The sequence below is a fragment of the Anabas testudineus genome, chromosome 1 (assembly GCF_900324465.2).
Source record: "Anabas testudineus chromosome 1, fAnaTes1.2, whole genome shotgun sequence".
Lineage (NCBI taxonomy): Eukaryota > Metazoa > Chordata > Actinopteri > Anabantiformes > Anabantidae > Anabas > Anabas testudineus.
In genome coordinates this window covers 19874416-19887075 of record NC_046610.1, presented here as the reverse complement: position 1 = coordinate 19887075, position 12660 = coordinate 19874416, and the positions used below count along the sequence as shown (strand labels likewise).

Sequence of the window (12660 nt, the reverse complement as noted above, 5' to 3'; positions counted from 1 at the left end):
CATTAGTTGGTGCAGGTTTAAATAACGTTAAATGACCTCACTCAGTAGCAGAGCATAAACCTTTAGTTGAGAGCAGGAGAAAATGTAATACGGTGATGTTAGCACTCTGAACAACAAGTCCATTTTTCACAGTTCAGCTGTCAAACTCTTTATTTGACTTTGTCAAGTGCAAAAGCATGAGAAGTGCTGCAAAATACACATAAGAGATACAATGAAGAGCATAGACAAATAAATTGAAAGACAAATCTGTAATACTGTTTAAAAACAAAATGCATCGTACAACACAAAGGCAGCTGGAAGACACGAAGATGGGTTTTGACACTAACTTGATACCCAGAGCAGAAATATGAAGACCAGTGGAGGTGTTAACTGTAGACTGCTGAACTTCCTGTGGTTTCTAGTTGGCATAATGTGAACAAAAATTCCTATTAAACATATGGTAATATTTGGCTTTAGTGCTTCAGTTAGACATGAGAAATGTTCAACTTCGGGGTTTGCAAGACCAGTGCTTGACCTACGGATACATCACTGCAGCACATAAACAATACTGACGATGAAAAGCAAAAATATACAGACCACAAAGCACCAATATATACACAAATGTACACACACAAAAATCGTGACCTCCTGAAACTTAACTCATTGGCCAGGAAACGGGTGAGGATAAGTTTCAAAATAAAATCATTTAGGGGTGAGCATTTTGCTTTTTGCTGTGTAAAGGTTGCATCTGAGCGGAAGAGGGAGAAACATTTTAATCCTCTTTCATGTTCCTAAAAAAACTCATGAAAACAGGTCCAACACATAACTTCACACTTTTTGACTTGGATGAGAAAGAGGCTAAGGTCATTGTTAGTAGCATGATTGAACTTTCCTGGTTGTCTTTCCATATTTTATAGAAGGGGGTGGGGGGGGGTCCCTGAGATCTGCCCACTAGATACAGGAAGAACATATGCTGATCCAAATAAGACAAGAAAATAAAACGAAAACATTACAAAGACCAGACAAAAGTACGCACAACTGCAATCTATTGCTTCAATACCTTGATAATACTACGATGTTTCTATAATGCAGATACGACATGAAAACACGACACATAAGAGTTAAATATGGCATTGGATATCAGCTCCATTAGAAAATAAAGTGCTAAGTACAAAATGGATGAATGAATTACTCTGCATGGTAAAAACTCAGGAAGTATAAATGATGTAAGAGCTTTGGCAGCGTTTATAGTTACACACACAGTATTACTGAAGCTTCCTCTATTGGTTCGGATACCAAGCTTATTTTCTTACTCCACACCTCATTAAAATCTACATCAGAACAAAAGTGCATTCACATCACAACCATATTAAACACAACGCAATTAAAAACGTTTCGAGGAAGATAATCAAACTGGGAGTCATTATACGTAGCTTCATGATAGGAGAACTCGTGTAAGTGTTCAGTACTGTTTATAAGTGAAAGCAAATCCTTTATTTTATCTACGACCAAACTTCCCCACGAGAATCATCTTGAGGATGGTTTATATCTACACCCTGAAGAAGTGGCTGCTGGAGTCCCAACAGCCTTGTGTGTGTGTGTGTGTGCGCGCGTGCGTGCGTGTGTGTGTTTCCTCTTGTACCATAAACTGACGTGTACCACATCTGTGCCTACAGTGTTATTTCTATTCATGTGTTTACCTGCATGTGCGTATATATCTGTATGCGTGCCTGCATGCAAATTTGGGTTCAAAACCATAAAACATGACTGTTTTCAGACAGGCCACAAAGTACCCATGGTGACCGAAATATAAAATATAAAAATATGTAGACAGACAACTGAGAAATTAACACTTTTTTTCTGAAATACACAAAAAGACTGTTTGCTTTCAGTTTCTTTACATCCTCTGGTGAGCACGCTTGTGTGCTCCTGTCAGTGACCCCCACGTGACCTCCAGGGTTGCGTGGGGTCAGGGTTCAGGTTTTGGGGAAAAAATAAGGAACAGGAGTATTTCTTGATTCCATGTTGAGCTTTACTACCGTCTGAACCAGCTCAGTTAGCATCTGGTGACCTGCACCATTTTCATCTGAGGAGTCCTAACAGGCATTTGGACAGTTCACTACTTCTAAAGTCTTCTTTTATCACTCTCTGCTCGTCTTTCACTACTTGTCTTTTCTTTCTATGTGTCATTTTATAACTTTCCTTTCCTCAGGGTTTAGAGAGGGGTACCTGGAGACAAAGCCTGCTGCCCCTGTCCTCCTCTCGTCCTTAACCCAACATTTACGTGCATGTTCTCCTCCCAAATGTTTCACTTCAGTTTGTCTCTCCATCCAGAGCCCTCAGGATTTAGGGTGTCCAGGGCCGTGTCTGTCTAAGTTGGGATGCACTTTGTTTTTGAGGGGTGGAGGTTTGCGTTTTCGCTTGCGTGTGGGAATGGTGGTAGTGTGAGCAGGGTGGTTGAACAGGCTGGAGGATGGGAGGGTTTCTCTCTCTGTGGGAGTATCCCAGTCCCGGGGAAGAGGTGTAGGAGCAGAAGTGGACGGTGTAGTTGCTGGTGTACACGGAGGTGCACTGGGTGTTTTGGGTGTTGGGTCATGGGTGGTGGGACTGTGTCCTGTTGAGACGGAGAAAGAGGACGACTCAGTGGTAGATTTATCAGTGACTGGTGTTGGTGGAGGTGGACTGCCTGCAGCACTGGCTGATGACTGAGGAGCGGGTGTATGTGCAGAGGCAGAGACTGGTCTGGTTTTTAAAAAAGGAACAGACGAAGCTACTCGAGTCTTTCTGGGATTGGCAACAATATTTCCACAGTCCTCTGGAAGTTGACTTTTACTTGTCTTTTTCCCTCTCTTGTTCACTTTCTCTTTTTCTTTGCTGCTCTTTTGTTCAATCCACCCACCAGAGACCTTGTCCTCCACCTTCCCCCTCTGACCTGCCTCGCTCCTACCTCCCTGACCACCACCTCCTCTCTCTCTCCCTCTACACCTGCTTTTCCGCTGGGCATGCTCCAGTTTACATTCAATGTGATACAGATCCTCTGTTACCAAGGTGACACGGTCAAGCTGCTGCAACAGGGCATCCAGGGTGGGGAGGAGCCTCCTCAGAGAATCTTCAGTTTCTACTCTTTCCCTCCAGCTGGTACCTCCAACCACCATCCCTGGACCAAGTCCCAGACCCAGGCCAAAACCGAGCCCCATGCTGATCCCTGGGGCTTCTGTCAGGCTGCATGGACTGGACGAAGCTGCGCGCCACGAGGCCTCAGAGCCTGCATCGACACTGTCTGGGGTGGGTGGGGAGTCAGGACCATCCAGTGGGGGCAGACATAAGGACTTGCAGTCACTGGTGGAGGACGAGCGGGATGGGGGCAACTCCATACCCTCAAAACGTACCTTGTGACGAAACTAAAAAGAGGATTAAAGACAAAAGAAAAAGTAGATGGAGGATGAGGTGAAAACGTTTTTATATGCAGCTTTATTAAGAGCCACTGATGAGGACATTCTTCTATCAATCTTTTCTTATTTGTTTCAAACAAACCCTCCAACATCTTTATTAAAATGAGCCAATATTTCTCCCATGAAAGCTGGAAACGTACCTCCTTGGCCCTGCTGAGTCCCATCCACATTTTGAGTCGTCTGAGGAAAAGCTCCACCATCTCATAGTCCTGGAGATCCACAGCTGGACGGTACAGCTCTGCTCGTGCACGGCGGTAGTTCCTCAGTAACACAGAAATGACCAACCAAAGCAGCACAAGCCGGAAAACAGCAAAGCTCGTGTGAAACACCAGCGAGGAGACACTACTGGAGGGAGCAGTAATGGTCCAGCTGGGACGCCAGGATAACAGGCCTCGGCCATCGGCACCCAACAAAGACAGACAGGCGGAGCTCACACTGCCGTAGCCATCGAGTACAGAGTGGAAGAGCTAGAATTAGGATGAAAAAAAAAACTTTAGGCAACTGAAATCTATAGCAAAGTTGGTCTAAAACAGTGAGGAAGAGGTGATAGGTGATAGTAAAGCTGCATATAAGCCCGGTGTGAGGCTGCTGTTGTAGTCGTTCTACTGTCCTTGCTAGAGTGAATGATACAGTGGAAACTCCTGTCGACATTTACTTTACTTACTGAAGCAGACTCTAGGCATGAGACGTAACCTTCTCAAATGTAAACATAGCCATGCATGAAACAAACATGTGGGTGGACAGAGTTTGACAGGGTTACCTAATTGTAATTCAAGTATTATGTACAAGTTTACATTATGTTTGGCCTGCGTGTGTGTGTTGCACAACCAGCAAACAAAAAAATCTTTACCAGGTGTCCTGTGTGTGAGTAGGCCAGCATCAACAGCAGCAATGCCAGGGAGACTCCCAGCAGCTCCCAGACAGAGCGCCGCAGAGCTCTGCCAAACACGGCCCACTCTCTGAGAAACCGCAACTGGTGGGACGCCTGCATAATCACAGAGAGCAGAGAGCACCAATATATGCATTAGGAAACTGCCACGAACATGTTAAAAATGAGTTGAACAAAAACCTGCAAGACCATAACTATGAGCTGGTGAAACATTCTAATTATTACATCTAATTTTTTCATAAGCCGTTTTACTTAGGGTTCAATTTATCAAAAAAACATAAAATATTTTATTTTAAAATGATCTGGGACAATAATGGCGCCGTTAAATCAGACTTCAGATGCACAGATGACACTTGTTAAAGGGTCAACTGATAGTTCCCTTGTGGTCTATTTGTTTCAGACAAATGTTTAACAATCTGACTGTTCACACTTGTTTTAATTTCTAACCTGGTAAGAAAACCGTTATTTACTGATGATCAGAAATTTAAATGAAAAAATACAACAAAAGTTGTAATAATTAGATACATTCTTACAATATGTTATATGTTCTCTCTGTTTGCATGTCTCTCTTACCTTCAGCACCAGTATGAACAACAGCAGCGCAGATGCGACTGTGTACATTTGTGTCTGCCTGGCCAGAGGGTAGAAGTCAGTGAATGCATCTCGCGGGTGCTTTAAGTACGATGCCCACTGCTGCTTGGCCATGGTGCAGCGGCTCAGGTGCAGCCCGCACACAGCTGCTGCAAGAGTTAGTTTACAGATGCCCAGCAGCCTCCAGGTTGATAGCAGGTACCTATAGCCCTCTCTGAGGAAGCCCAAGATCCCCTTCACCAGGAAATATAACACCAGCGCGAGGAGGATGATCTGGAAAACAGGGAATCACAAAGGGTGTCATCAAACCAGTGATGCTAAAGACAGGAGCGAGGCTGGAGCTTAGAGATCAATAGTTATTATTACTAGTGACAGGGCGCTTGCAAGGGCTTACCGTGAGTAGAAGCTGCAGGTCTAGGCCTGTGATTGGCCACAAAGTGATGACAAGGAGGTCAAGACTGGTCTGAGCACGCTCAGACACCGGGAACTCAAACAGGAAGGAAAAGACGGCTAGGAGGTTTGTGTTGATGTTGTAGAGCGAGAACTCCACGAACACAGCACGAGTCCTATAAACACACACACACAGATAAAACACGCACTATAAACTACGATAAGATCAGGAGCCAAGATATTTCACAGTCAACTTTATTATTCGACTTATGTTACTTTAGGTGTCACAGGAAATTGTATTTCATATACTGTAAGAGATGAAAAGCTCGAGCTTGAGTTTTGTTCCAAAGACAAAGTTCAATGTGCTGGAAGACGTTTAGTTGCTCCCATGTGAATATTTGTAACCCAACACCAAAATGTGGTATTAAAAGGATTGAAGGTTTGTTTGTGCCATCAGTTACTATTCTCAGAACAATAGTTGACATCGTGCTGGCATTCTTAGCGCACATTGGATGGTTTTCTGTTTTATTTTAATGTCTGATCTGTCATAAATTTTCACGCACAACTTTTTAATGACTGTAGGCTGCAGGGCAAATTGCACTGCAGGGACAATAAAACCCCACTCCAGATTTATAAAGCCTTTAGCACTCATGGTTCTGTTTTATGCCATCATTGTGAAATTGCACGCACACGAACATTAATCCTGATTTCTCCCTCACATCTGGACCCTGGAATAACCTGGTCAATGAAATGAGTGAGCCTCTTTTAAATAATATCTTATTGATTTTATTGTCTTGGCCCAAGTACTGAACATCTGGCAGTGCACTGAGATATTGTTATGCTCAGTTGTTTATTCTACTGTAACTTTATAAAGTTTTCCACTATTTTCGACCCTGCCCATGATTACTACCTGTGGTCAAGCCAGTGCAGCTGCTGCAGCTGCTGTAAGGAGGAGGAGGCCTCCTCCAGGCTTCTGTTCAGCTGGTGGATCACATCTCCGCCGTCATACACCCTCATCTGACCCATACGCCGCACCCTAGAAAGATGAGTGGGAGGATACACACAAGAAACACATCAAAGACAACCAGATGTTCAACAGATTCTCAATGTGACCTACAAGTTAACTTAGCGCCTCTTCTGTTATGGCCTGGTTTTCCTTACCAGTTTGCCCTGCTCGCACCAAATGCAGTGAAATTCTCAGTGGCTATAGTTGGAGATGTAACCCAGCCCTTTCTCCAAACACCGTCACCTGCCCTGACACTACCTGCAACTGGAAAAAAATACACTTTCAAAAAGATAAAACTGCACTAATTAAATAATTTTCATTCATTTTAGTCCATTGAAATGTCAAAGTGAATGCGTTCAGAAACTAAATGCTCAGAAATGGCTACAGTAAAACAACAGGACACACAAAATATATTTTTTAAGTGTAGAGACTCGTCAAAGCCTCAGATAATTCACATAATAAGGTAATGGTAAAGACAGTAGACCTGTTTCAATCTCACCAGGTGTGTCACGGATTTGTCGCAGCCTCAGCGCTCCGAGCAACACACTTCCTGTGTCTCTCAAGAGGCCAGAGTCATCCAGTAGCTGTGGCAACAGGGACTCATTCAGCCACATCAGAACGTCATCTCGGCTACAAGACAAATCAAGGTATTTGTTTTGCTGCCAAATACACTAGTAATCATTGTGCAGAATGACTGAATGACACTGTTGATCTGCCCTGTTTTAAATAACACGAAATATCTTTTAAGACTTCACACAATGTGAATTGTTTGCCGAAAACATTTGTGAAGGTCGTACAAGCAGTGAATCTAAAAGTTGCCCTTGGAAAAGTGAGATGTTCTTCTCAATGGAGTGAAGTAACAAAAAAGGCCTAGGTCTACAGTATTATTGAACAGGGCAGTGTGTGTGTACCTGCTGATTTTGTGGTACTCAGGTATGTGCAGGGCCTGCTGCAGCTGTGTGCGCAGTCTGAGGCTGTGTGTGTCTTTGGACGAGTCAGAATAGTTGAGGAGCAAGACCACCAACAGGAAAAACATGTAAACCAGGAAATTCTGAAAAACAAAAAAACCAAACAACACAGAGCATAAAATGTCAACAACGCAGTACTGATAACGTCATCTCTCTGACTTAACCTGACTCCTGACTCACCTTCAGCATGGTGTGCAGCATGTGGACCTTGCGGGCCTGGTGCCGGGCCTGAGATAGAGCAAAGCCCTGAGGTGGTCTCACCCTAGGAACACGCTGGACCACTCTCTCCACCCGAGGGAACTCCACCAGCACGTCCTGGTCTTCTGGACGTAGGCGACGCACACACACTGCGTAGTAGACCGCCTCACACAGCACCTGTTCAGTGTGGGAACGCATTGAAGGAGGTCATTGAATGTACTCAAGCCAGGATTCAAACGAATCAGCTGAAATGAAAATTTCAACTGACACACAAAGTGTTAACATAGGCAGGCGAACTGAAATTCAATGAAAATATATTATGACTTAATAAATCTCTGTGGGCTCATCACTCAAGGCATTATATTTCAAATGATAAAAAGCCATTCATTGTTGATATGAATCTATTGATTAGTGCAGCTTTAAATAAAAAACACACACCATGTGATGTCAATGTAGAAAAGAGTGTGTATAGTAACTAAAGATTCGTGTTTGTGTGTCTACCTTAATTGGCTCAAGCAGCAGGCAGGAACACAGGACGCTCGCAAAACAGGAGAGGAGCCACATCATGGCCACACTTTGACTGAACCCGTGGCCCGCCCAAATTGAAATGCTATTTGCCAGAGCGATCCCTGCCCAGCTGCCCCACAGGGCGGCACGTCCACACCAGGGAGGGAACCTCCTGGGACGGCACACATCTGTCACAACTGCAGCGTGAGAGGGGAAGATGGAAAGATTCAGAGAGGAGATGAAACAGAAGAAGAATGTGAAGGAGGGGACATGTTTCATTTACAGTAATACGCATTTAAATGAAAGGAATGTGTATTTGAATCATTATTTGATACGAGACCAGATTAAAAGTGTGTTTCACTCTTCACAAGGGCAATAAATAAAAATCCAATGTGTTTCCCCTGTTTCCTCACAAGTTGCTAACAAAACATTCAGGTCCTCAGATCTTTTCTCTGACAACAAAAAACTTGATTTGCTTATTACACATTCAGGCAGCAAAATGAAAACACAATGTAAATACCTCCTAAATGGATTATAATGGCCTAGAAACATCAGTGCAGCACTCAAACTAATAACCCTTCTCATTACTCGTCATTTCCCTTTTAGAGTTCATCATCACACTGCTAAAGTCGTCATGTGTCACTAATACAAACCTGTGAGCAAAGCATGAGAGCAAAGCATGCACAGTAGCAGCAGAGCAGTAACAAACAGAAGGGGACAGTTTATTTTACTTTTTACTTATCCTTTTGTAATGTAGTTATCCTGGGATGAAGCAGCGTTTACATATATAAATAAATACAGACACACACACACACACACACCTGTATTTGAGGTGAAAGCCGTTTTTGGTGGGTCCCTTCTGACCAACTCTAGAGGAAGAGGCTCGTTCAACTTTTGCAGGAGAATCACTTCAGTCTTATCTCCAAAAATGCTCAATCTGACACACAGGCCAAAGAAATACAATTAAATTCAGTCCACAAATGTTGCAAATAATACTGGTGCTGAGAGCACATGCTGTACTTTGGAAATCACACTTACAGGTCAGCCATCTCACTTTCATCTGCCTGAGGAAAGCAGTTCTGTCCATCTGCCAGGATGTGTTTGATCAGATCCTCATCTGTGATTGAAAAGCAGCTTGACTTCAGTTTGGACATTTGACACAGATGATGTAATAATAAGTTTGAACATCTGATGTGTGCAACAGTGAAGGCATCTCCTTTTACTTCCATCTCTTTGTCTCCTATGTACACAGACTGATTAGTAAACAGATGTTTTGACACTGATCTGATTACCCCGTGGCTCCTCCATCTATGTTGCACTTACACTGATCATTATGTTGGCTCATCCCTATTTCACCTGCATCTGTATTGTGTTTGTTTACCCGAAGAGGTGAAGTATTTGTTGCGGTGGTCATCTCCCCTCCTCATCGTCAGGGTTAAAGGACATGTCGACGCCCAGGTGCCTGCTGCCCTGACCCCTCTTCAGTCTCGGCATCCCAGCCCCATGCCCGGCGCCTCCCACCACAGACACGTCGCTCAGCACGTCCCTGTCCTCCGTCTCCTCCTCTGCCATGTCCCAGCTCTCCACACTGGAGTACACAGTGAGAGATGTTTGTTAACTGTCTGTTTCTTTTAATAATCTCTTCATTATTCAAGTTACTCCAATGGCCTCCTTTGTCTCCTTAAATCTAACAAAACAATCAAGCTAACTTTAATGATCTAATAAAACACTAGTTGCTGCTGATACATTTCTGTTTTTTCAGTTTGTAGAGAGCATCACAAGAGGAAAATATGAAAACATTTTGATCTTTCCCTTGTCTTTTACTGCACAATACTAAATTACAAACTATTTCTCCTTTATTTTATGCAGTTAAGTCTTGTTATTTATTCTCTTTTATCTACACTACGACAGCTGGCAATTATGCTCAGCTTCTATCTTCTAACAAGTAAAGACATGGATCATTTGAAACAAGTGCAGTGGCAGCAAAGTATCTCACCTTTTGGTTGATGGAGTGGGCAAATCCACATTGGATTCTTCTGAGTTGGACTGAGAGAGACAGACAGAGCGAGATGAATCTCCACTAATGACCTCACGAGGGAAAAACATAGCATGTTCCTTTGTCTGACTGCTGTGTTTCTTTCTTTTCATAAACAATCACTATCCCAGATCAATGGGATTCATTCATATAAATACTGTAGAGTATATAGAGTAAAACATATTAAAGCATCTAAACTAAAACCATATGAGGCATGAATCAATTTAGAATCTCCATCGATTCCCATCAGATTGTACCTCGTTATTAAAAAAGAGGAATGAACTTCCAGCAAGAGAGTTGTCCAAGAAGTCATCGATCTCCACCGACTCCTGGTCCACTTGTGGCGGCACCTGCTCCACAGACACACACTGACACACACACACACACACACACACACACACACACACACACACACACACACACACACACACACACACACACACACACACACACACACACACACACACACACACACACACACACACACACAGGATATTTTATATTATTTTATATTCAGCTTCATCATTGTTTCATGAGAAGCACTGAAAGCTATAGTTTTAGACAGGCTTGTGTTACCTTGCTGCGGCTCATTCTGAAGAGTGTGAAGACGAGCAGGTAGAGCGGGTAGACGATCAGACAGGTCACCACACCCACTGCCACTGTCTCTCCATTTAATGAGGAAATCCTTGACACAGCCCGCGGACTGCAACACGGGATAAAGTTCAAATGTGAATTAAAACAAATCACCACAAGTTGCAGTGTTGAAAATCCCGTCAGCACAAATGACAGACACACATGCTGTCCTGTACCTGTATCTATTGTCCACCACAGTGCTGTACCACAGACTGTTGGCCAGTACAAAGAGCTGCAGTAACACAGCGCAGCAAGTGGTTCTCTGCAGACGGGTGAAGGGGCTGCGGGGGGGTCGCTCCCACAGCGACAGCCACAGGTGACTTTCACACAGCGCTCTCTGCAGCTCACATCGCAGGAGGCGGGGCAGCTGGCGAAGCGCTGCCTCCTCTGAAGGAAACAGGAAAGAACACAGTGGAGTGAACAAACTGGCATCGACCACCAGTGGATGTTTGTTGTAGATGATTTGATGAAAGTTTCATACCTGACGCCTCCACCTCAACCTCTACTCGTCCATCAGTTTTGTCATTGTCAACTGACAGCCACTCATCAACCAGGAAGTAGTAGCTGCTTCCCGTGTGCAAGTCTTTCACCAAGACATACTGTAGCATCCATGCGGGGGACAGACCTGAGGAAGTGGGGTGAGAAAAAACGTTTTCTCAAATATTAGCTGGTTTGACTGTTTGTGATTAAAAGGCTTTGTCCTTATTGTCATGTCAAATCATTACCCTTATTGTCATGCCAAATTCGTATCTTCCAGATGCTGCCGAGGCTGGTGTCTGTGGCAATGTGGAAGATATCGAGAGAGTTGCGTGTGAAGGCTCCTTTGCTGTCAAGATGACGGTGCCCACTGCGGCTCTCACGTCCATACAGACTGATTCCAACATGGGCCGTGGTGCCTAAAACAAACAAACAAACAAACAAAGCAATTGCAATTGAAGAAAAATCGCTTATTATTTGATAGTTCCAGCATCTTAAATGTTAGTTTGTTTCTATTATTAGTGTAAATGCCTATTGAACACTTCTGCTCATCTTAGCAGTTGATTCACGACTCACCTGCCCCTTGGATCCAGCCAGTCTTGACCTGAATTTCATACTTGAAGAGTCCGTCTCGGCCACAGAGTGGAACCACACCAGCCTGGCGTAGATCCAGCTGGTCCAACTTGTGCAAGATGGCAGCTGCCACAATATAGCTGAGTAAGCCCAACACACAAACCAACAGCACAACCAGGCTTGGTGCACCAGAGCGTTCCTGAATGAGAAAGACAGTGTTTTTAAGTGTGTGTTTATGTGGTGAATACGACCAAAGAGTTAGTGTTTGTATGATACTGACTGGAACTTTAAAGCTGATGTTGCAGGTTGGTACAAACAGGCTTGCAGCGAAGGCTGTGAGGTGCTGAGTGAGACAAACAGCTGTTCTGGCGTTGGTCTCTGCCAGGGGCACAATGCCATCTGTTCGCCACTGCTTCTCACTCTCACTGAAGTACTGACACAGAGAGGCAAACACCCCGACCTCAAGCTGAACGCCCACCGGCCGAGAGCCAGGGCTGCAGGGAGTGCTCACATTGATAAAGTAGTCCAGTGTGGTGTCATAGGACCTGTGTAACAAAGAGATACAGGACAGTAAGCACAATCCAGAATAAACAGCTCTTCAGACCATAAACTACCCCTGTTATTCCAAATAAGAATATCCATCCTAAACTAACTTTGTGCATGTTTAGTGTTCATCATATTACAGTGCAGTAAATAAACAAGAACTTACTCAGGCGACAGGAAGAAGGTGTATTTTCTGTGGTCAGGACTTTGCCCCCTGGTCATACTGAGTGTGATATGTTTTCTGTCTGTGCAGTTGAACTCATTTGGATGTTCATGGGAATGAAGGTAAGCTGTTATGTAAGGCTCTTCATAGTCGTCTCTTTTATCCCTCTCATTATCATCTGGAGATGTAAAAATAGAGAAAGAGAAGACTTAATCAAGGCCATTAAAGTCTTTGGGATCATGCTATTTCATCAAAT

General features: G+C 43.8%; 1 protein-coding gene across 1 annotated transcript in view; it reads right to left on the bottom strand.

Moving 5' to 3' along the window:
- Window positions 1-135: 135 nt before the first annotated feature.
- Window positions 136-12660, bottom strand: part of pkd1a (polycystic kidney disease 1a) — a 48590-nt gene continuing 36065 nt past the window's right edge. Inside the window, 24 exon segments of the mRNA XM_026359532.1 lie at window positions 136-3380; window positions 3572-3898; window positions 4282-4416; window positions 4894-5184; window positions 5306-5477; window positions 6212-6337; window positions 6463-6571; window positions 6807-6937; window positions 7219-7358; window positions 7456-7650; window positions 7975-8177; window positions 8802-8917; window positions 9019-9097; window positions 9362-9396; window positions 9398-9568; window positions 9977-10026; window positions 10273-10383; window positions 10592-10718; window positions 10825-11035; window positions 11130-11273; window positions 11374-11544; window positions 11702-11897; window positions 11979-12243; window positions 12408-12582. Of these exon segments, the coding sequence (XP_026215317.1) occupies window positions 2319-3380; window positions 3572-3898; window positions 4282-4416; window positions 4894-5184; window positions 5306-5477; window positions 6212-6337; window positions 6463-6571; window positions 6807-6937; window positions 7219-7358; window positions 7456-7650; window positions 7975-8177; window positions 8802-8917; window positions 9019-9097; window positions 9362-9396; window positions 9398-9568; window positions 9977-10026; window positions 10273-10383; window positions 10592-10718; window positions 10825-11035; window positions 11130-11273; window positions 11374-11544; window positions 11702-11897; window positions 11979-12243; window positions 12408-12582 (4742 nt within the window). The 3' untranslated portion in view covers window positions 136-2318.